The 22,126-nt window shown below is 38.5% G+C and overlaps 1 protein-coding gene across 15 annotated transcripts in view; it reads right to left on the bottom strand.

Annotated features, from left to right (window-relative positions):
* ESRRG (estrogen related receptor gamma) overlaps positions 1-22,126 on the bottom strand; it is a 682,819-nt gene that overhangs the window by 144,697 nt on the left and 515,996 nt on the right. For all 15 annotated transcript variants that reach the window (XM_081484976.1, XM_081484983.1, XM_081484982.1 and 12 more), the window contains one exon: positions 21,049-21,165. In XM_081484976.1, coding sequence (XP_081341102.1) covers positions 21,049-21,165 — 117 coding nt within the window. The remainder of the gene's footprint in view (positions 1-21,048; positions 21,166-22,126) is intronic.

The raw sequence follows: 22,126 nt of genomic DNA, 5'->3' as shown, positions 1-22,126 counted from the left end.
AAGTAACTCATGAAGGATCAACCATAAATTTGACTGATTTTAAATTTGTCAGCTGGAGGGAACTATTATAACGCCAATAAATAGAGCTGTAGACAGCTGGCCGTGCGTAATACCCTGCCCCTTTGCCTAAATGTTTAAACCACTGATTTACTTGGGATTTAAAAAAAAAAAAAAATGAAATCTCAAACTCAGCTATCCCCAACACACAAAGCAAATTCCAGAATCTTGAAGACTTTCATTGTCTCGGAAAGTCATTGTCACCACCCTAATCCCCTCATTAAAGCTAAAGAAAGGCCGAGATGGCATTAAAATGAATGCAGACCATTTGCAGCAATCTCCTGCTCACACCACCTCCAAATGAAGGCAGGCACATTGCATAATCCAGGCAGCAAGAGCTCCTGACAGGTGGATGATTTATGCTCATAGTCAGAAGAATCGGAGGGCCTGCAGAGGAGACAGCATGAGCTAGGCGGTGGTGAGACAGATGCTCTCAGTGGGCTTGCGGGGGCTGGCAGGCTCCTGCTAGTCCAGGTGCAACCTGGACACTTTAAGTGCTGAACTCCTATGCCTAGATTCCAGCACTCTGATGTGCCATTTGCAATATGATACACAAGGTACACTGTGAATAAACTGTCAACTGCAGGCAAGCACTGTATACACACGCATACCCCTTCGGAGCATAGATGTTATGGACACGTGCCCCAGCACATAAAAGAAGGGAAACCCGTTTTGTTTTTTTTTTTCCTGTTGTTGTTGTCAAATGATTCTTCTAGTACAGATGTACACGTTATGAAGTACAAGGATCTTCAGTCCTGAAGATTTTTCGCCCAGGTAGGGTAAGCCGGAGAGTGACAAGATTTCCTAACAATTAGATCAATATTAAAGATTGCACAGAGGGATTAGGAGAAACACACCTCAGCAGAAAACCGACATTCCTGTCAATTATATTAATTATTTTTCAGATACATGACATGCCTTCATGACATTTCCTTCTGAGAATGCATTTGAATATTTGAGAGGAAAATGAATCAGGGGTGGATAAAAGGAAGGATCCCTAAAGGGTTGAACCTCTTTGAAATCAATCTTTAAAATAGTTTTTTTTTTTTTCAGAATTTCTCTCAATAGCCCCAAACAATAACAATCTGTTAAAGATTATGGTATTGGTTAAAAGGATAGATAAACCTAATTACAGCTATCGACGACAAATTACAGCTACTCCAATCTCTAACAGAAGGTATTAGCCAGCATTTGACTGGTCAGCAGTAACCCACCCACTGGATGGAGAAATTCACTCCACAGATCCAAATGGAACTACATAGATCACTATTACCTGCTCAGCCCAGTATCTCCAAGGCACAGAATTCCAGGCAACAGTGAAAAGGCTAAATATCCAAATGTACAGGCTTCAGGTTATCGTGGATGAATCCAACTTTACTTTAAAATCCTAGATACTTCCTGTAGGGTCAAAGGTAGAACTGCCAATGAGAATTAAAGACACAGCCATCCCTTTAATTAGATAAGAGTATTCAAAGACAGTAAATTCCCAAGAAGCCACTTTGCAGAGCAAGAGTTACAGTGTTCTCCTGGGGGGTAGGGGGGGCAGTGGGCTTTCTTCAGCTCTGCACCGGCTACAAGAGAAATTTTTAAAAGAACAAAATGGAATACATCGTAAGTAATTCAAAATGCCTCCAGACTTTACAGTTCTCCCAAGAGAAAAAACTCAAACAATTTGAAGTCTTCACAAACTGCATCCAAATCCTTTTTCTAACTTCATTAAGCTATGGTGCTTAAAAATCGTTCACAGCAAGTACTTTAATTAGATACATCAGAGACGAGCCAGTGCAGGTAACCAGACTACCCTACCCGGAGGAGGTGGGGGCGGCAGAGGGGACGAAGAGTCTCTTACTCAACCCTGAGACCTGGTTAAGGGACTAATCAGGGGCTGGTACATTTCCTCCCCACTCCCCCGAAGCCAACTGAGGATGTGGGTGGGTGGACTAGAGAGAGAGAGATTCCAATGTCCTCCCGGCCTCGTCAGTATTCTGCCAGGTTACCACTGTATACACAGAAAGAATGGCAATGTGTTCAAGAAAGCAAATGTTAAGAGAAGCAGAGGACTGAGTCCCCTGTACTTTGTAAGCTATTTTTCTGTTTTTGCTTCCCTTCCTTTCTCTCTCCTCCCTTCTTTCCTCCTGGTTTTCCCTCTCTCTTCACGTCAGACCTTCCAACCCCCATACTCTGGGGCCAAAACCATTGCCACAAGATTCCCAGGATGGATACAAACCAGCATTAAAGCAATGGGCGCTATACAGAACTCTGAGTTGCCACCATTGATCTGATGTTCTGAAGTCAATCAAGGGTGGAAAGAGGAAGGGATGGGAAAGAGAGAAGAACATTCCTATGCAGAAGTAATGCAGGAGTACTTTTCCTGCTCGAATAACAGCTCTGAGGCAGGGAAGACAAGTAAAAAACTTGCAGGCTTCCAGTGAACTGCAACCTTAAACCCAGGATACTTAAAGAGATGGAAACCACAAAATCAAGAAACCTCTAACAGCAGTTTTTTTTGTTTGTTTATTTTTCAGTTTCAGTGGATTTTTTTCCTTTTTTAAAATTTAAATAGGGAGAATTCTTTCATGTGGAAAGAGCTAGCACAATCACATATATGAAGGCAGAAACAACAGATACTAAACTGGAGGGGAGGGTGAAGGGTGAGTGTGCCATCATGGCCAGGTAAATCCACAGTTCCACTTCCCATTCGAGGTAAAAGCTCCCCAAACAATGTAGAAACAAGCTGTATGTTTCACCTTTAGCCATTGTCTGCCCTTTCAAATATCCATTCTACAAGAACTTTTAACAACCACACCATCCTTTAAAAACTTTGCTTTCCTCTCTTTGTCTTTTCATGTAGAAACAGCACAGTTTTTAAGGGATGGCATGCTTGTTAAAGTCCAAGGCGGAGGTGAAAGCCTTTCTTCACCAACGACTCATCTATTGTTTATCCCAAAAAGCCAGAAGTGAATGCATACATTAGCATGTCCAAGAATAACTGCAGATGCCATAAATTACACTTTGGGAAAAGTTAGCCATGATCTGGATGCGAAGTGATTCCATGGATGCAAGGTCATTTGTTTCTGGTCCATGACAGACTTGCCTGCTGTCCCCCCACGATCCACAGAGGGGTCTCTGTAATTCTGGCAGGTTCTGCCGACCCTGCCTGTCACCCTCAGATCTCAGGCCCACAAGAAAGGGTCTTGGGCTGGAGTCACACAGAGCGTTATTGAGGACCTCTGACCTCAGTAAGTCTCGGAGAGCAGCAGTGTGAAGACAACCCAAACCTGCTGTGAACAAAGCACTTGGTCATTCTGAAGAGAAAAAAAGTCCAGAAAGATGACATTGGAGACCAAGCAGAACATATCTGTTTAGGTTTAGCTAGACAGTGCCCCAAACACTTAAGACAACAAAATAATACTGATGCTAATGATACTAATAACAGTTGACATTTACCACAACTGATATTTATCACGGTGTGCTAAATATTTTAAATTTATCTTATTTAATCCTCACAGCAAACTCTGTAGGGTATGCATTATTATGATGATCACTATTTTATAGATGAAAAATCCTGAGGTTGGAGACATTAAGAAACTTGTTTTCAGAGGGCCTTCCCTGGTGGTCCAGTGGCTAAGACTCTGAGCTCGCAATGCAGGGAGCCAGGGTTCAATCCTTGGTCAGGGAACTAGATCCCACTTACTGTAATTAAAGAGTTTGTTTGACGCAACTAAGACTCAGCACAGCCAAATAAATATTAAAAAAAAAAAAAAAAAAAAACAACTTGTTAGTAACTGGCCACCTAATAGCAACTTGGGGCTCTCTATCAGCAAATTCTATGATATTAATACACTATGTCAAATGACATGTTGAAAAGACAATTCCAAACATATTCTCTTTATTTTGCCAATACAGGTAACCTGTGCCTTTGTAAGATATCATACTACCTACTGGAATTTTGTAATGTGAAAAGAAACTAAGGATTCATCATTTTTCCCTCTACTTCCCTCAGCCCTGAATTTCTTTAAAATATCCAGCCATGAAGAAAAAAGAAAGTGCAAATAAAGCAAAAGAATCAGGTATATGTGTGTCCACACATCACAGGAGAAGACTTTTTATCAGTGATCTCTCTCACTATGATGGAAGGGAGGCAGAGGAAAGACCCTGCAACTAACCTCTGCTTCCCTGGCCCATTAGCTGTTTTCCAATGTGCAAATGACTCTGGTCTCCTAGGACCGTTTAAGAGTTCAGCTGACTCCAGCATTCACTCCTTCTGGGTTTCCAGTTAAAATCAATGCATTAACTGCAGCTGCTAGTTAGATTCTGTAACTGCAAGTTAAGTAAGAAAGGTGAGGAAGGGAAGAATTCCCAGCTTTATAAGCTTAGGAACTTTCAAAGAGGCCAGTTCCCCAGTGGCATTAAAATAGAAGTAGAATTACTTGTAAAAGCTGGGGGATTTTGTTCTTTTCTACCTTAACAAAAGTTTTGATAGATTTTCTCCACTGGAGCACATAACCAAATAGTTAAAGATTTGTGAGATAACCAGGAGATTCTCTATATAATATTTCCTAAGCATATAGCGATTGAATTGAATTGCTGTTCCCTTTACTTTGTCACCATTAGTGGAGCTTTATTTTTCTACACTGTCCCCTCCAGATTCTAATTAATAACTTCTGGGGAGACCAAAAGACATATACGAAATCATTGAGAAATACATTTGGACCTGTTGACTGCAGAATATGAAAGTGATTCTACAAACAGAAAAATGAAATCATCAGACGATGCCCTGGACTGCCTCTTGGATGCAGATGCTATGCAGTGGCAGTCTCTTCTGCTAAACAATAATCCATAATAGCCTACCTGGAAAGGGTGAAGTTCAGACGTATCAGCAACTCCAACATGATTCAAACCATTTCTAAGAAAAAGTAGAAACAGTCTACATAGAAATTTTAAGAAATAATCTTGTGATCTTACAGAGAGGAACATTTATAGAAATCAGAAAACAGTCCTGTGATTGCATAGCTCTCTTGTTTAGTTCATAATGAATATCAGCAGAGCATATGGGCTTCAGTTCAGTTCAGTTCAGTTCAGTTGCTCAGTCGTGTCCAACTCTTTGCAACCCCATGAATTGCAGCACGCCAGGCCTCTCTGTCCATCACCAACTCATGTTTACCCAAACCCATGTCCATCGAGTCGGTGTTTACCCAAACCCATGTCCATCGAGTCGGTGATGCCATCCAACCATCTCATCCTCTGTCATCCCCTTCTCCTCCCACCCCCAATCATACCCAGCATTAGGGTCTTTTCCAATGAGTCAACCCTTCACATGAGGTGGCCAAAGTGTTGGAGTTTCAGCTTCAACATCAGACCTTCCAATGAACACCCAGGATTGATCTCTTTTAGGATGGATTGATTGGATCTCCTTGCAGTCCAAGGGACTCTCAAGAGTCTTCTCCAACACCACAGTTCAAAAGCATCAATTCTTCAGCGCTCAGCTTTCTTCATCGTCCAACTCTCACATCCATACATGACCACTGGAAAAACCATAGCCTTGACTAGACGGACTTTTGCTGGCAAAGTAATGTCTCTGCTTTTAAATATGCTATCTAGGTTGGCCATAACCTTCCTTCCAAGGAGTAAGCGTCTTTTAATTTCATGGCTGCAGTCACCATCAGCAGTGATTCTGGAGCCCCCAAAAATAAAGTCTGACACTGTTTCCACTGTTTCCCCATCTATTTCCCATGGAGTGATGGGACCAGATGCCATGATCTTAGTTTTCTGAAGGTTGAGCTTTAAGCCAACTTTTTCATATGGGCTTCAGAGTCTGAGAAATTAGGAATAAATTCTGATTTGCCATTTACTAGTTTTATGATCTTAGGCAACTTATTTATATGAGTTATTTATATTTAAAATAGGTCTTATATAGAAAACAAATGTATGGTTACCAAAGCGGATGAGGGATAAATTAGGAGTTTGGGATTAATAGATACACATCACCACTTTAAAATAGATAAACAACAAGGATCTACTATACAGCACAGGGAATTATATTCAGTATCTTGTAATAGGCTCTCATGGAAAAGAATCTGAAAAATAATATACACACACACACACACACACACACACACACACTTGTATAACTTAATACTTTGTTGTATACCTGAAATTAACACATTATAAGTCAGCTATATATCAATTAAAAAAAACAGGTCTTAGTTTTCTCATTTATATTCATTAACATATCAAATGTCTATGGGCAAGACAAATGAAAAACATCTTTTTCTTGCAACTCAGGATATATCTATTGCTGTATCATCAGGGTACTCAATAAGAATTCAACACAACATGACTTCTGAAATATAATTCTGTCATGGTTGCACACATATAAAGGAAAATGCAGAAGTGACTTGTATATGATGATAGTACAAGAATTATTTCTAAAAATAATTCTGAAAAAATTATCCCTGCATTCAAGTTTTAATAATGTAACTCAAAGCTTACTAAACTAGGCTAAAAAAAAAAAGAAAAAATTAATCAGCTATATTTTACTGAGCACCTATTAAGTGATCACTGTTAGGTATCATGGTATATTAAAATATAAACAGATACAGTCTGTTCTGAAGATCTTTATGCTTTGCTGTATGGTAAATGCTAAAGTGACTAACAGAATACAAAATATTACTAACACAATATTTTCTTATAGATTATTTGCTTACTAGGCACTATGCCAAAGAACATTACATCAATTTCCTCATTTAAACCTCCAAACAACCCTCTGATGCAGTTAGAACTACAACCCCCATTTTGCAGATAAAGGGTCAAGCAACTTGTTTGAGATAACACAGCAAGTAAGTAAGAACGTTTGGATTGAACTCAGATTCTATTTCTGCACTGTCCACTATGTTACTCACTGGCCCTATGGGACTATTTAATTTAAATAAAATGAAATAAGATTAAAAATTCAACAATTTATTTGCATTAGACACATTTCAAGGGCTCAATTCACAGTCACAGACTCCATCTGATCTGAGACATCAAGCTTTTTATCTTTACTTCCCTACACAGAAAACATGAAATTAAAATGCTAAATTGTACAAAACAGAATATAAAGGCTGGTAAAATTCAGAAAGGGAGAAAATCTATATAACTAAATAAGCAGGCATATGATTAATGATGATAGATCATAAACCCCATGAGGGCAGAAACTTGTCTCTCATGTTCACTTTCTATCCCTGGCATTAATAAAGTGAGTGGTATGAAGCCATGCCTCAAAAATATTCATTGAAGGCATGGATAAAAAGTGGATGAGTAAACATTTGAAGATGGGGTTGATGAATACATATGATTAGGGTCCATAAGTTGCTAGAAAGATGCTCTTGGCAGAACAACCTCACCCCAATTCTATGTGTTACAATGAACAGGGTATATTTTTTGGATAGCACATAGAAATATTTACATCAATTATACCATACGGCCAGAATCCACATTCTATCCAAATATTTCCAAATTATACACAAATTGATAATAACCTAAGAGTGGCTAAGGTCAGAGTAGTTGCCATTTAATTGGATTCAAATACACTAATGATTATGATAATGTTGATTCTGGAGAGACTTAATAGGCCTAGAGATAAATGTCTAAGAGAGCAGAGGGGTGAATCCAGGTGGGGTGTGACAGGGGGCAGATAATGACAGAGGTCATAAGCTTTGGAACCACCAAATGACAACTCACTACACTGGTGAAAAAGCTTCACTTTTAGTTAGAAGAAATTTTGGAACAACAAAAAAAAATGCTCAAAAAACAGGGTGGCAGAAAGGAGAGGAAGTTATGTGCTCCAAACGAGTTAGGTCTTACAGAAAAGTTTGATTGGGGAAAATTAACTGGACAGAGAGAAGCCACTAAATAAGGGCTCAAGAGTCCACAAGGAAAACTCTTGTAGCTAAGATCCGAGAGGCAGGTTGGACAAAATGGAGTTAACTTCCTACTGAGAAACAGAACTGAAAATTACTACAGAGATAAGCAGAAACACATGCTAAGTGAAACAAGGTTAATCCAAATGATTTCATTTTTACCTAGTCTATTCCTTCAATTCCCCTCATCCCCAAGCCTGATAGGCCTAGAGTTTGTCATACAGTGAAGTAAGTCAGAAAAACAAATATTGTGTAGTAATACATATAAGTGCAATCTAAAAAAAAAAAATGGTACAGATGAACCCATTTCCAAGGCAGGAGTAGAGACACAGACATAGAGAACAGACATTGGACACAGAGGGGGGAAGGAGAAGGTGGGATGAACTGGGAGATTAGGATTGACATACATACACTACCACATGTGAAACAGCTTGCCAGTGGGAACCTGCTGTCTGTGTAACACAGGGGTCTCAGCTTGGTGCTCTGCAATGACCTAGAGAGGCGGCATGGGGGCGGGGGATACATGTATACATATAGTTGACTCACTTCATTGTACAGCATAAACTAACACAACATTGTAAAGCAATTATACTCCAGTCAAAAAAACAAAACAAGCTAGTAGTCCAGGAGTGTAAAATTAGTACTACGCAGCCTACATAGAAAAGACTTCACAGCTGAAAATGTATAATCACTGAGAAACATAGGTAAGGGATTATGAGTCCCCTGGTGGCTCAGTGGTAAAGGATCTGCCTGCAATGCAGGAGACCCGGGCTCGATCCCTGGATAAGGAAGATCCCTTGGAGAAGAAAATGGCAACCCACTCCAGTTTTTTGCCTGAGAAATCCCATGGCAGAGGAGCCTCTGGAGGGCTACAGTCCATGGGGTCACAAAACGATTTGTGAGTCAGACATGATTTAGCAACTAAACAACAGTTACGATTTTAGGCCACACATTATCCTTGGAGAAACAGGTTAACCTAAGGGCGATCCCTAAGAAATCCTCCCTTTGGATTCTGCCATCGCACCCCTGTTGTATCCCAACCACCATGTAAAAGAAGGGGTTCTTCCAACTAGGGTTTTCAAAGAGCAGAAATCCTAATACTTCTCTCAAAGGTCTCTATAAAGCTTCCTGCTTCCAAAATCACTTCCAGGACATTCCCTTTGAATGGCAGGATTCGTCCTTATATCAATGTTAAAAAGCAATTAAAGCTGAAGTCAGGTGAAAACAAATTGAGGATGTGGATAATCAGCTGAACTCCATCGCACCTGGGGAGCAGCAGCTTCCAGGGCGCCGGGGCTGTATGGTCTGCAGGGGAAGGCTGGGTGGGAGTGGCAGGGTCTTGGTATCTGTTCTCGCGGCCACAAAGCCACCCTGGCTCTCAAACAGCACAATCTGCCATTCACTGAAGTCTGGTTTGCCAGGAAGCCCAAGGATGGACTCCCCACCAGTACCATCAGGCTCAGGGAATTTGGCGAGCACCAGGCACCTCCGACTTCTGCCAGCTCACTGGCTTTGGGGAAGCCGCTGACCTACTCTCCGCTGAGTGGCTTTTGTGAACCTGGACTCCGGCCTGCTGCTCATCATTGATCAACCTTGGCCAAGCCAGCTGGCTCGTTCCTTTGCAGACAGCTTGCCTTAGGGAAGCTGGTTGGTGGCTCGACAACCTACTAAGCGAGAGAGACGCAAAACTCCAGAACAATCTCTCAAGAAATAGCCAGCACTCGCTTTCACTGGGGGGAGACTTGAAAGTGTACAAAAACAATGTCTGGTGCCTCCTCGGACAACAGTGAGGTGACAAGAAAGGTAACTGACAAGTTAGGAATGGCGCCCAGGGGAAATGAGACCATGGAGCTCTTCATTCAACAGGCCTTATTCAAATATATATCAGAATTCCCTTACATTAAATTTAAGCACAATGCCATAAACGACATATATCCAGGGCCATGTGGATATATGTGGGCGCTGGTGAAAAGGAATAAAAATCTGTTGTCTGGAGGCTGCTGGGGAAAAATTTCACATCCAACAGAGTCCTAAATGGCAGGGGCCTCCCCTCCCCGCTCCCTTGCCACTTACCATGCTGTCACTAGACTTCTAGTGCAAGAGCAAATGTTGAAGCAGGTTTTTCCCCCCTTGGGGCAAAATCCATTGGGGATTTTTAATAATCCAAGAGGAATAAAAATCGGTAGCATAGTAGATAAATGCTGGCTCCCTATTTCAAATTCACAAATGGAAATGACAAATGAGGACAATCAAATAAATGATTAACTTTTAATAGTATTCCCATTAAAACACGAGGAAGGGAGCTAAAAGAACCATTCCTTATAATTTCAATCTTTCTGTCCTCTCTCACACAAATGCGGCGAGCGAGGGCAGATTTATTCAGTTCAAATAATTCTCAGTGCTGCCTTTGCTAAGTTCACAGGAGAGAATCTATCTGCTTCATTTCTAAGGTAATTGTCATTTTTGACAAATATATAAATATAAAACGGTTCCAGAGAACCAGAGATCCACAGGGAATATGTGATAGTCCAAAACTCACCTGGATTATATACAGAATCATGGACAAATCTTTAAAACATCAGTACTTCCATTTTTCTCATTTATAAGACATATAAGATTGTAATATCCCAGAGGTCCACTCTGGCCACATCCTCAAAACAACTGAGGTGACTGACACTCAAAGTCAGTGAATCAGACTCACTCCTCTTTACAAAAGCAAAACTTAAAAGGAATTTGGTTCTGAACTTTTCTTTCTAAAAACTGGAGCCAGAGAGTAAAACTATGTCACAGAACAAAATGTTCCCCTCTGCTCTAATTGGGATTTAAATAAGATGTCACGCACTGACAGAAACAGAGACCTCTCAAATCAGGTTCCCAGGAACTGAACAGCTTGAGTGTAGCTGGTGTTTTATTCACACAGTTTATAACTGACAAGTTATTCTAAAGTTTATGTTGCAATCTCAAGAATTTCAGAGTGGGAAGTCACATGAAAGTTCTTCTAGTCTAATCCCTACATGATCCTTGAAACTGTTCTCTGTATCACCTCTCATACTGATGGGAAACTCACTGCCTTTTGACACAGTTCATTCTATTTCTGGAAAGTAAGTGAAGAACTCAAAGCAACTGAGTGAGCCCTAGTTCAAAAAAAGAAAAAAAAGGGTTTATTTAAGTAATCTTTTAAGAGCTCAGTATCTCATAATACCCATAGCTTCTGAAGAATCCCAAACTAAATATACACTTGAATATTCCTTCTGTATTAAACAAATACAGCGCATAGGCAGAAGAGCTAGAATGCCTGACTCCATCATGCCTTGTGAGAACTCTGGCAAGTAACATAATCTCTGTAAGTTTTTCTTTCCTCTGTGAAATGGGGAAACACCCAACTCTGGAAATCATTGTAAAGATTAACAACAAAAAAATCCAACTAAAGCACATAGTACATAGCCTAAGGCATATTAAGCTCTCACCAGTAAGTGTTATTACTCTTATCCTCCAAATCTTGCTATTCATTTCAAGACTATCCAGGTTTCATACCAACAAAGCACGACAAGAAAAAAAAAAGAAAGTCACCATCTGGCAGTGCAGTAACTGTACACGAAATAAGTTTTCATGGCACCTTAAGTATATTCCCAACGGCTTAATGTCAAGACAAAGCTCACGAAAAAGGTGCTCTTTGCTATTGCTTATATTATAACTTGGGAGTTTTGTTTAATACTGTGCATTAATGAGGGAGCTTCTTAGGATAATATTACAACAGAGAGTGCAAGAAATACCAGTGAGGTCAATGCAGTTCTATTAACTGTCATCTAACACAGAAATATTTTCCTTGAATACCATTAAAGCTTTCTCTTTTTCTTTGTTCTGCTTTTTGAAGGCAGTAGGAACCCAAATTTCCCTACCAATAATTTCTGTTTTTGACTTGGCAGCATAATGATGTTAGACTTGGGGAAAAAAAAATTCACCTTGGCGATGTCTTCTTCAGAGGTTTTTACAAAAGATATTTCACTAGGATAAATTGCACTAAGCAGGTTCTTTAAGTAAGCAAAAACAAATCTGCTTGTTAATAAATGGCCTGAGTAGCTTTTGTATTTTTTAAAGAGAATCTATGTGGAAAATGCTACAGTCTTTAAAGAACATTTTATTAAAATGGAAGATATGAAACAGAAGGGTAATTAGACAAGTTAGTTGCTCTTTGCTGCTCCTGCTGATAGGGTAAACCCAGAAGACTCTCCGAGTTCCCACTGCCATATATAAATCAAGACACAAGCTGTGGTTGCAGGAAAACAGTTTTGGGATAATTTCTCTTTACATCCTAGGGGTTCCAGACAACTGATCAGAGAGATATAATGGCAGCTAAATGAATAAACATATAATCTGTGCTCTGTCTCATATTTATGTATATATGGACACATACAAAATGCCTTCTCTAAACTAAAAAGTAGAAATAGGAAGTATACCCTATGGATTATGATGAGATAGCTCAGAATAAATAGGGTCTCTGGACAACGCATCCTCTACTGTGGAGGAATCCTCTATCATTTTTTTTCTACCCAAACATTTCCTAAACATGAGGTCAGTCTTATTAATCTATGAGACAGAGCAAAAGATGAGGGCATTCCACTCTACAGAGACTGGCAACTCTTGATGGGTTTTAAATGATTTGGAAAGCCAAAGGATTTAAGCAGGGCATAGACGGCATGACCCTTTTAAGGTATGGGTTGGCCCAAAAGTTGGTTCGGGTTTTTTGTAACATCTTATGGAGAAACCCGAATGAACTTTTTGGCCCATCCAATACTAGAGAACCAAGAAATGAAAGCAAAAGATTTCGTTCTAGATTTTCAAACTTTTTCAGGGTAATTTCTTTTCCAGGGACCTATCTAGATACAGACACTAACTCATCTTGACCAAAATGAATGGACCTGAATGCATTGTTCCATACAATACATTAACCTTGTCATTCTTCCCTCCACATCTCCTGATACACAACACCTTCTCCTACTCACTATACACTCAATATTCAAGCTGCTGAGTTATCCTGTAAAGACATTTCCTAGACTGATCCCCACAGTCATCTGCATTTTCAGTGACCTCTTTAAACTCCAGGTGAAAAACCTGGTTTCCCCATTCAGAATCCTAAGGAAAAGTCCCTTCCTTATGGATACCATTAATACCAGTATCTTGGGCACAAATCTCTTGTTAAACCCATAAGTTCTGCTGTTTCCTGAGAGTGCCAGCACCATTTCTCATTTTCTCTACCTTTAAATGAATCTTTCAGGTCACAACTGGCCTGCTATGCTGAGATGCTGGGCAGTCGACCCACGGCTGGAGAATGAAAGACCCCTTGTTGGGCCAAGGCTGTAACATGCTTTGATACAGCTACAGGAGGGGCCTGGGAATAGGACTTTCATCTCACACCCACTGATCTGCAATGGGACCTTGGGTAAGTTACTAAAACTCTCTGAACCATGAGCTCATCTGATTAATGAGAATCTGACATGCAGGGTCCCACTTTTCTCAATGAGGGTTTAAGGTGATAATGAAACTGTAATATCTCACACCCTTTCCACACTATAAAACATTTCAAATGCTGATTCCCAGCCACTGCTTTGACTTGATCCTGAACAAGAAGACTCACAGTTCTACCATATCATGTAAATTGTCTACCTGGCATCTTCATGGTACTATAGACTTTTAAAAAGTAGGTGATTATATGGAGCACCACTATAACAGAAGCTTACTTTATAAAGGCAAATACAGTTATCAATTAAACACATAACTGTATCATTTGTTATGTTTTAATGACTCATTTTTTTTTCTCCAGAGGAAGTATTTAGAAGGCACTTAAAAGTTATATAAACTCACTCTTTTCCTTTCCAACTTATGGCAATGTTTTAGTTTAAAAATCTAACAGAGATTGTCATACAGAGTGAAGTAAGTCAGAAAGAAAAAAAAAAATGTTATATCCCTTACGTGTGGAATCTAGGAAAATGGTACAGGTGAACTTATTTGCAAAATGGAAATAGAGACAGATGCAGAGAATAAATTCATGTACACCAAGGGGGAAGGGAGGGTGGGATGAATTGGGAAATTAGGATTGACATATTTTATATACATAAAACTACATATAAAATAGAACTTCCCTGGTAGCTCAGTGGTAAAAAAATCCACCTGCCAATTCAGGAGATGAGAGTTTGATCCCCGGTTCAGGAAGATCCCCTGGAGACAAAAATGACAACCCATTCCAATATTCTTGCCTAGCGAACTCCATGGAGTCTGGCATGCTACAGTCTATGGATGGAGTCACAAAGAGTCAGAGACCACTGAGCAATTGAACAACATGTATAAAATAAGTAACTAGTGAGAAGCTCCTCTATAGCACAGGAAACTCTACTTAATGTTCTTTGGTGACCTAAATGGGAAGGAAACCCATAAAAAGGGGGTAAATCTATACATATAACTGAGTCACTTTGCTGTACAGCAGAAACTAACACAACATTGTAAAGTAACTACACTTCAATAAAAATTAAAACAAAAAAACTTCAATGAAAAAAAAAAAAATCTAAAAACAAAACTTCATATATATCTGACCAATAGCAACAGAGCAATCTGTGATGAGACTTTAGAGACCCACACTAATAAAAGTCTACTGATTGCATGCACTTCAATTTGTTAACAAAAAATGGTAGAGGCTGTAAGGAAATAAGGAGGAAAAGTTTTTCAAACACTACAAAAATACGTGATCAAGACTTCAGGTCCTAAGTATTTAAATATCTATTACTATTCCCTCAGCTCTCACCTCTATTAACTCTGACAAAGATAATGTACATCCTGGTTTTCCAGAAAAAAAGCATCCAAAGAATTATGTACAAAATTTACAAAGTAGCACAATTCACTAGCCATATCTATCAAATAATACTTCTTACTATATTTTCAGACCATATATATTTCAGACCTGTAATTCAGCAGCAGCAGAATTATAAGTATCTTTGTGTCATATATTAGTATTATGTTCCTATAGACATTATATCATTTTTTCTTGTCCATGCCATGCAGTATGCAGGTTCTTAGTTATCCTTGAGCAGGGATCAAACCATGACCGCTGCAATGGAAACATGGAGTCTTAAGCCCTGGACTACTAGGAAAGTTCTGACATTATATTATTTTTAACAAAATTTATAGAAGTTGGGAATAGAAGAGATGAGAAAGAATTTACTAGCTTAACTGCTCCCCGGCATGTATGGAAATGTAGACAGAATTGAATGGACTGAAAATAACAATGCAAGGGAGTAGAAAAATCAGAATCAAAAGTTAAAACACAGTGTTTTGCCAAACACATGGGAGGAACTCGGTTAATACTTATGGAGCTGTGCTAAAACTTATTTCTCTCCTCCGAGTTTTTTCTATGATGCTCTGATATCAAAATTACCTCAGTAAAATTTAATGTACCTAAGAGGTTAGTGGAATTCTTACATCTTCTTGCACACATTTTAAAATGTGTGTGTTCTGTCCATTTTCTTCTGTAGAAAAAGGATTAAGTTCCATATTTATAAATAAATAGGCTGAAAATGAGTCCTAGAGGTCATATACCTTGCCCCAGGTTCAAGAGTATACCGAGCCGGGGCCTCAATCTACGTTCATCTAACCATAAAGTTTGACCAGCAACAACAGCTAACATTGAACTGCTCCTTGTTCTGGGCCACTTGCTAGTCTAAGCACCTAACCTGCAGTATCTTACTGGATATTTGCAACAACTTTTATTTGCAATAATAAAAGTTTATTTGCAAACTTTTTATTTGCAAATATCATTATTGGCACTACCATTTTTCAGATGCAAAAGTGATGACTAGAAATGTTAAGCACATTCTTTTTTTTTTTAGGGAAAAACAAAAAGCATACTCTCTTGTCATGAAATAACTAAACCAGTCTGCCATGTTGCCTGGCTTCATCTGTACTGTGGCATGCAGGCTTGCTTAGCTGAGAAATGTAACACTGTACACAAATGTGTATCGCTTATTTTCACCTACAAGAGTCAAAGAAAAATACTTGAGTTGCCAAGGTGAAACCCATCACGCCAATAACGAACAAAAAGCCCTTCTTCAATCTTCGACCAGTGAATTCTATACCTAAATAAAATAATTATCGCTTTCATAAAATGTCTCTGTTTGCCACTGACAGAGGGAAAACTGAACCTGTATGTCCTGCAATACCTTTTAAATAACTAAGGGGGAGAGATCAAAATAAAAATAAATCTTGACCAGATTTATAGGTGCACCTTGATTAGTTCTTGTTTTCTCCTTCAAATAAACAATACCTGAAAAAAATGAAAAGGGAATGTTGAGACCAGATATCTTGTAATAGATGGGTTTTCCCTGACATACAGTATGGTATAATGCTGAAAAAAATAATGCTGGCCCATCATTCCTTAGCGGAACATAGAACCCAGAGAAGAGAAGGGGATTTTTCAGGATGCGGAAATGGTGCAACTATTTGGATTCAAACAAGCTACTTTTTGTTTTTTTTAACTGTACTTCTCACAGTTTTGCTTTATTGTTGAATTTTGTCGTTTTCTTCACATAACTGTTTCTCTGCTTCCATTGGTAACAATTTTTTGATTCAGAAATTCTAATATTAAAACCAAACACGTGGGACATCCCTGGCGATCCAGGGGTTAGGATTTCACCTTCCAATGCATGGGGTGAAGGTTCTATCCCTGGCTGGGGAGGTGAGATCCCACTCCATAGCTTCACAGCCAAAAAAATCAAAACAAAACAATACTGTAACAGATTCAATGAAGAATTTTAAAATGGCCCACATCCAAAAACAAATCTTAAAAAAAAAAACAAGTAAAGAACAAAAGACAACCAGTTCATTTGGATAGGATTATGGTACTAATGAGAAGCCAGTTTTAGGGATTTAATCCCATACAGTGTGAAGTAACTGGACTTGTTTCCTGACTGACTAAGCCACTCCTTTGAGTTTGCATCCCACATCATTAGTAGAAATGCCAGTCAATAAAACCAAGGCTTAGTATTTTTAAAAGAATGGAAGTTTCATTTTTCTATAAACCCCCTTTTTTAATCAAAATGTCTTCATTTCCCTCAGGCAGCATTTTATCTAAGATGCACTTGGCTAGTTGAATAAAAATATCTGTTAAAGGAAAGAAGGTTCCCATCAAAGCTGTTGAAATCTGATTTCATTTCAGATTCTAGAACTAATGTTGTTTTTTGTTTAAATAGATTTTGTCTGTCAATTTCCAGACCTGCTGTGCCATCAGCCTGTATGGACTGCTGTGGTCAACATGCGGGTTGTAGAGGCAAATTTTATTATGGACTGGTAATTGAATTGAACAGGTTTACATTTGAATAGATTTACTACATCATGATCTCTGACATACTGCATGGGACTGAAATCCCTCTCCATCCATAAAGATATATTTAAGACAGTATCATTCTCTCCAGGCTGAGAAGGTAAGTCTTGAGCCAAGGAGATGGCCCAATATAATTGTGCATTTATATGCAGGGTGTAATGCAATATTTCACTGTATTTTTTAAGGATAAAAGAAAAAAGAGTATTCCATATTTACTCATAACCATCCCCTCTTTTCTCTTTGGGGGAGGGGGCTTAGGGACATTTTTCCACCAAAGTGCGCACAAGGAAGTAAAGGAAAATAAATTATTTTTTGAGTATATCAGCAATAGCAGCAATTCCCTTGAAAACAGTCCCTCTAAAGGCTTGATAACGGCAACTGAAGAGGTGTGAATTATAGATAAGCACCCATCCCATTTACTTTCACCAACAATGTTTAATTAAACACAGTTCACACCTCTTCAGTCACACTAACCACCCTTCAAGATTGTGCCTGCCTGAAAACACCATGGGGAAAATTACTTAAGGGAAAATATGTTTTCTACTTCCTCCTTAAACCTGGAAGGACAAATAGGGGAGTACACTGCAGCAGTAAAATCAAACTAATGAAAAAAAAATTCTATCTACCTGGACATGGAGGCATATCAGGATGTACTTTAGTTTTTGAAAAAACAATCCAAATCGAGAACATACCCATTCAGCATGAGGGGTGTGGGTTTAATCCCTGGTTGGGAAATGAAGGTCCCACATGCCATGTGGTATGGCCAAAAAGTTTTTTTTAAGTGCTAATTGATACATTACTTTTATAACAGTTTTAAAACACTGATTTGCTTTTGAAAAATAGAGGTTCCTCAACTCCAAACTCAAAGGTAAGCCTTTTTGAACAAGCATACGTCTCTACAGCTCAACTAGGGGCTTTCCAGATCATAGAGAACCTGCCTCCCAAGGCAGGAGACATAAGAGACATGGGCTTGATCCCTGGATCAGGAAGATCCCCTGGAGGGGGGCATGGCAACCCACTCCAATATTCTTGCTTGGAGAATCCCATGGACAGACGAGCCTGGCTGGCTATGGTCTACAGGGTTGCAAAGAGTCAGACACAACTGACATGAATGCATACACAGCTCAATTAAGTGGCAACATAAAGATAACAAAGACCAAAAATGACTATCAATCAATCACTTGTGACACTGTGAAATACGTTTTGTCTGGTACTCTGTTACTGGGTTTAAGGCAATCACTAAGATAAGGTTTTCCATCACTAAAACATCAGCTATCACCACCGTTGTAACTCAGAGGAAAACTCTTTGTCCTATGAGTTGGGTTGTTACTGTTCGATTATGTTTCCTTTGTTAAAATTGCTGTCCTTTTGGCATTTTTCACATAAGCTTCCTCTAGCAACAATATCCATCATTCTCACTGTTGCATCTCTGGAGCCTAGAATAGTGCCTGGGATATGAGAGCAACTTACTAAATATTTAGGAAATGGATTATAAATGTAAGACATGTTCACTGTGGAAAACTCCTAACAGTGCCAAAGGCTATAGAGCAAAAACAAAAGCGTTTCTCACCCTTATTTTTATTCACCAGTATAACACTGTTACCAATCTTTCACCTTTCTTCCATTTTTCCATACACATACCATCAGTGTGTGTGTATTAATACAAATTATTAAAATATAAATTTGTATAAAATTTTGTCATACAAATTTAAATAGGCATATTTTATATAAAATATATATAAATTTAATCATTCTAATAGGTAATTTGTTTCCTTCTTTTATTACTGAACAGTCGATTTACAGTGTTGTGTTCATTTCAGGTGTACAGCACAGTGATCCCATTATATATATTTATATATATACATATCTTCTTCAGATTCTTTTCCATTATATGCTATTATAAGATATGAATATAGTTCCCTGTGCTACAGTTCCCTGTCCTTGTTGTTTATGTATCTTGTATACAGTAGTACATATCCGTTAAACCCAAACTCCTAATTTATCCCACCCTGCCTTAATTTCCCCTTTGGTAATCATAGATTTCTATGTTTGTGAGTCTGTTCCTGTTTTGTAAATAAGTTTATTTGTATCATTTTTTTTTTCTAGATTCCACATATACGTGATATCATATGATGTTTGTCTTTCTCTGATTTACTTCACTTAGTATGATAACAATCTCTAGGTCCATCCATGTTGCTGCAGGCAATTTGCTTTCTGTTTTATTCTTAGCAAAATATCTTGGTTCTTTTTCCATAAGGCTTTAAGGATCAAGTTACACACTTGTTTGTTTACTTTTTTTTTTCAAGTTGTTCTCAGTTAAGGGAGAAGTTACTTCTTAGTGAACAAGAGAAAAACAGAATGAATTCCATGTACCCAAATATTGTCTGATCTACTCATCTTACTATGATATTGTTCACAGAAAAAAACTTGGAATAAGAAAAAGCCAGGAAAAATAATGAGATCTGTTGATGCCATAGCTAACTAAAGCTCTTGTTCATTCATGGGGAATAAACACTTGGATCTACTTGGATTTAAAAGTGAAAAAAATAGATGATCTCCAGTAACAACAAATTATACAAACTCATAAGGCCGACCCCAGGAATAAGACATAGTCTATGACTCAATAAAAACAACACATTTAAATATTTAATTTACCTTATTTTCTTTCAAACTTCAATCACTGTATTTCCATTTTGTTACTGTATAAAATTATCGTAGTTATTTTAAACACTGGCAAATTTTCTGAAGAGAAGGAAACAGTAAAATCTAAATGTAGTATGTAAAATTCACATCTACAAAAGCACATACATATATGCAAATATATTCAAAATAAACCAAAAATTAAACCGAGGCTTCCCACAAAAAAGAACAATTTTTCTCCATCCAAGCTTCACTAGACATACTGAAACATACAAAGATTTCAGGACCTTTAGTGTGAGTGAGGGACTTGAGTAAATTCTAGAATCTATTTGGTTTCAGTTCCTGTCTCTATGACTTGTTTGGTGTATGTACTTCAGTAATTTGTTTAGCACAAAACACATGTTCACTGTTATTATTTTGTGTTTGTTGCTATTATCCTCAACTGAAAGCAACAATTTTAATAACACTGTTATAAAGTCTTTATAGTAGAAAATAAGTCCCAAAGATTAGAAAAGAATAGCAAATGCTTTACATCTAAGATTAATTTTTATGAAAGAAAGACAAAGGTAAACATAATGAAATGAAGTGATGGATATGTTAATTAGCTTGATTATGGTGATTATTTCACAATACATACATACATATATATATATAAAATGAAACACAGATCATATACTTTAAATATATACAACTTTTATGAATTATACCTCAGCAAAGATGAAGAGCTCTCTCTGTAACTGTAGTACTGAGGAGAAAGCAAAAAGACAATGACAGTAGCCTCTTAGCTACTCTTCACCCTCTGCTTTCTGCAAATTGCAAAGATGAAAAGAACCCACACTGCCAAGCATACCTGTGGGTTTAGCCGCACATCAGATGTGTCCTACCTTGTCCCTTCCTGTCGATGTCAAGCAGGCACGAGGGATCAAGAGCTCAGGCGTAAAGAAGGAGCATTCTGCCGCCAGATTCACGGTACTTACTGTGACCCCGGCATTTCCTGGTTTCTCTAACATTTTTGAAATTCCCTGTACATCCCCTTCTCCCATCCCCAACCTAAAGCGCAAGGCCACAAGCACCCAGCCTTACCTTCTTTCAGCATGCCTACTTTTAAGCACTTCATGAAGCGGCAAGCCTGGCAGGATTTACGTCTGCGCTTTGTGATTTCACATTCATTCGTGGCGGGGCAGCTATATTCTATATTACCTAAAACACAGAGTGTGAAGAAAAGCTGTTAGGTTTGCAAGACCCAGGCAATCCTAGCATCGCCTGATAATGCCAACTCTGCTACTTCTGCCCTCTTCCCTCAAATAAATGTCAACAGGAGTCATGAAGGTGTCGCAAATATCATGAAGCCAGATGCTCAGCTACGACCACTGAAGATGCACTGAATGATGAGTCGCTACAGAGGAGATATACAGTGAAGTTCTTCAAAAAACTGAGCTTAAAATTAGCCTTTAAAACATTATGCTTCTTCCATTCAGGCAAAGTAGCAGTCTCCCAGAATCTTGGGATCGAAAAGAAATTTCCCAGCAGATTATTTCCATAAAAAACACAAACATCAAAACCATATAACTACACCATTCATCCTGGATTTCTTTTGGTTACCAATTGTCTGATGCATCAGGCTTCCTGTCCTTCTGACACTGAACAGTATAAATCTCACTGTGAAAAATGATCAGCAGGCTAATTTGGAACTGTGCAGTAAGCTCCTTGAGGGCAGGGACTAAAGTTACATGGTCCTCACTTCATCACTTACCAGAGCTTTACAATACAATTTTACTCTTGGAAAATGTCTACCGATGATGGATGATCACCATCATCACCATCATCATTACCATTATCACATCACCATCATCATCACGTTTATTACATTACTTGCATAATTAATCCCAAACACTCAAACTGCATGGAAGTGTTAGATATAAAAATAAACAGCTATGACATTATACTTTTAATATTACGGTTGATATCATTTACATTAGTAACAACACATGTGAAATGATAAGGATATCATCAGAAGAAGATCCAAACTTTAACTTGAAATTTTTCAATTAGGGCCAATGACAGTGTGTGGGAAGCGCTCTGGGGCTACCTACAGCTTTGTAGAGAAGCTGCCTTTAAAATAAAGCCTCTCTCCCCTATCAACTCTGTCACATAGTGCTTG

Source organism: Giraffa tippelskirchi, chromosome 5 (assembly GCF_054371585.1).
Source record: "Giraffa tippelskirchi isolate mGirTip1 chromosome 5, T2T-mGirTip1v1.2.pri, whole genome shotgun sequence".
In the NCBI taxonomy this organism is placed as follows: Eukaryota; Metazoa; Chordata; class Mammalia; order Artiodactyla; family Giraffidae; genus Giraffa; species Giraffa tippelskirchi.
The sequence above is the reverse complement of the archived record's forward strand: the minus strand, read 5'-3'. Positions and strand labels throughout refer to the sequence as shown.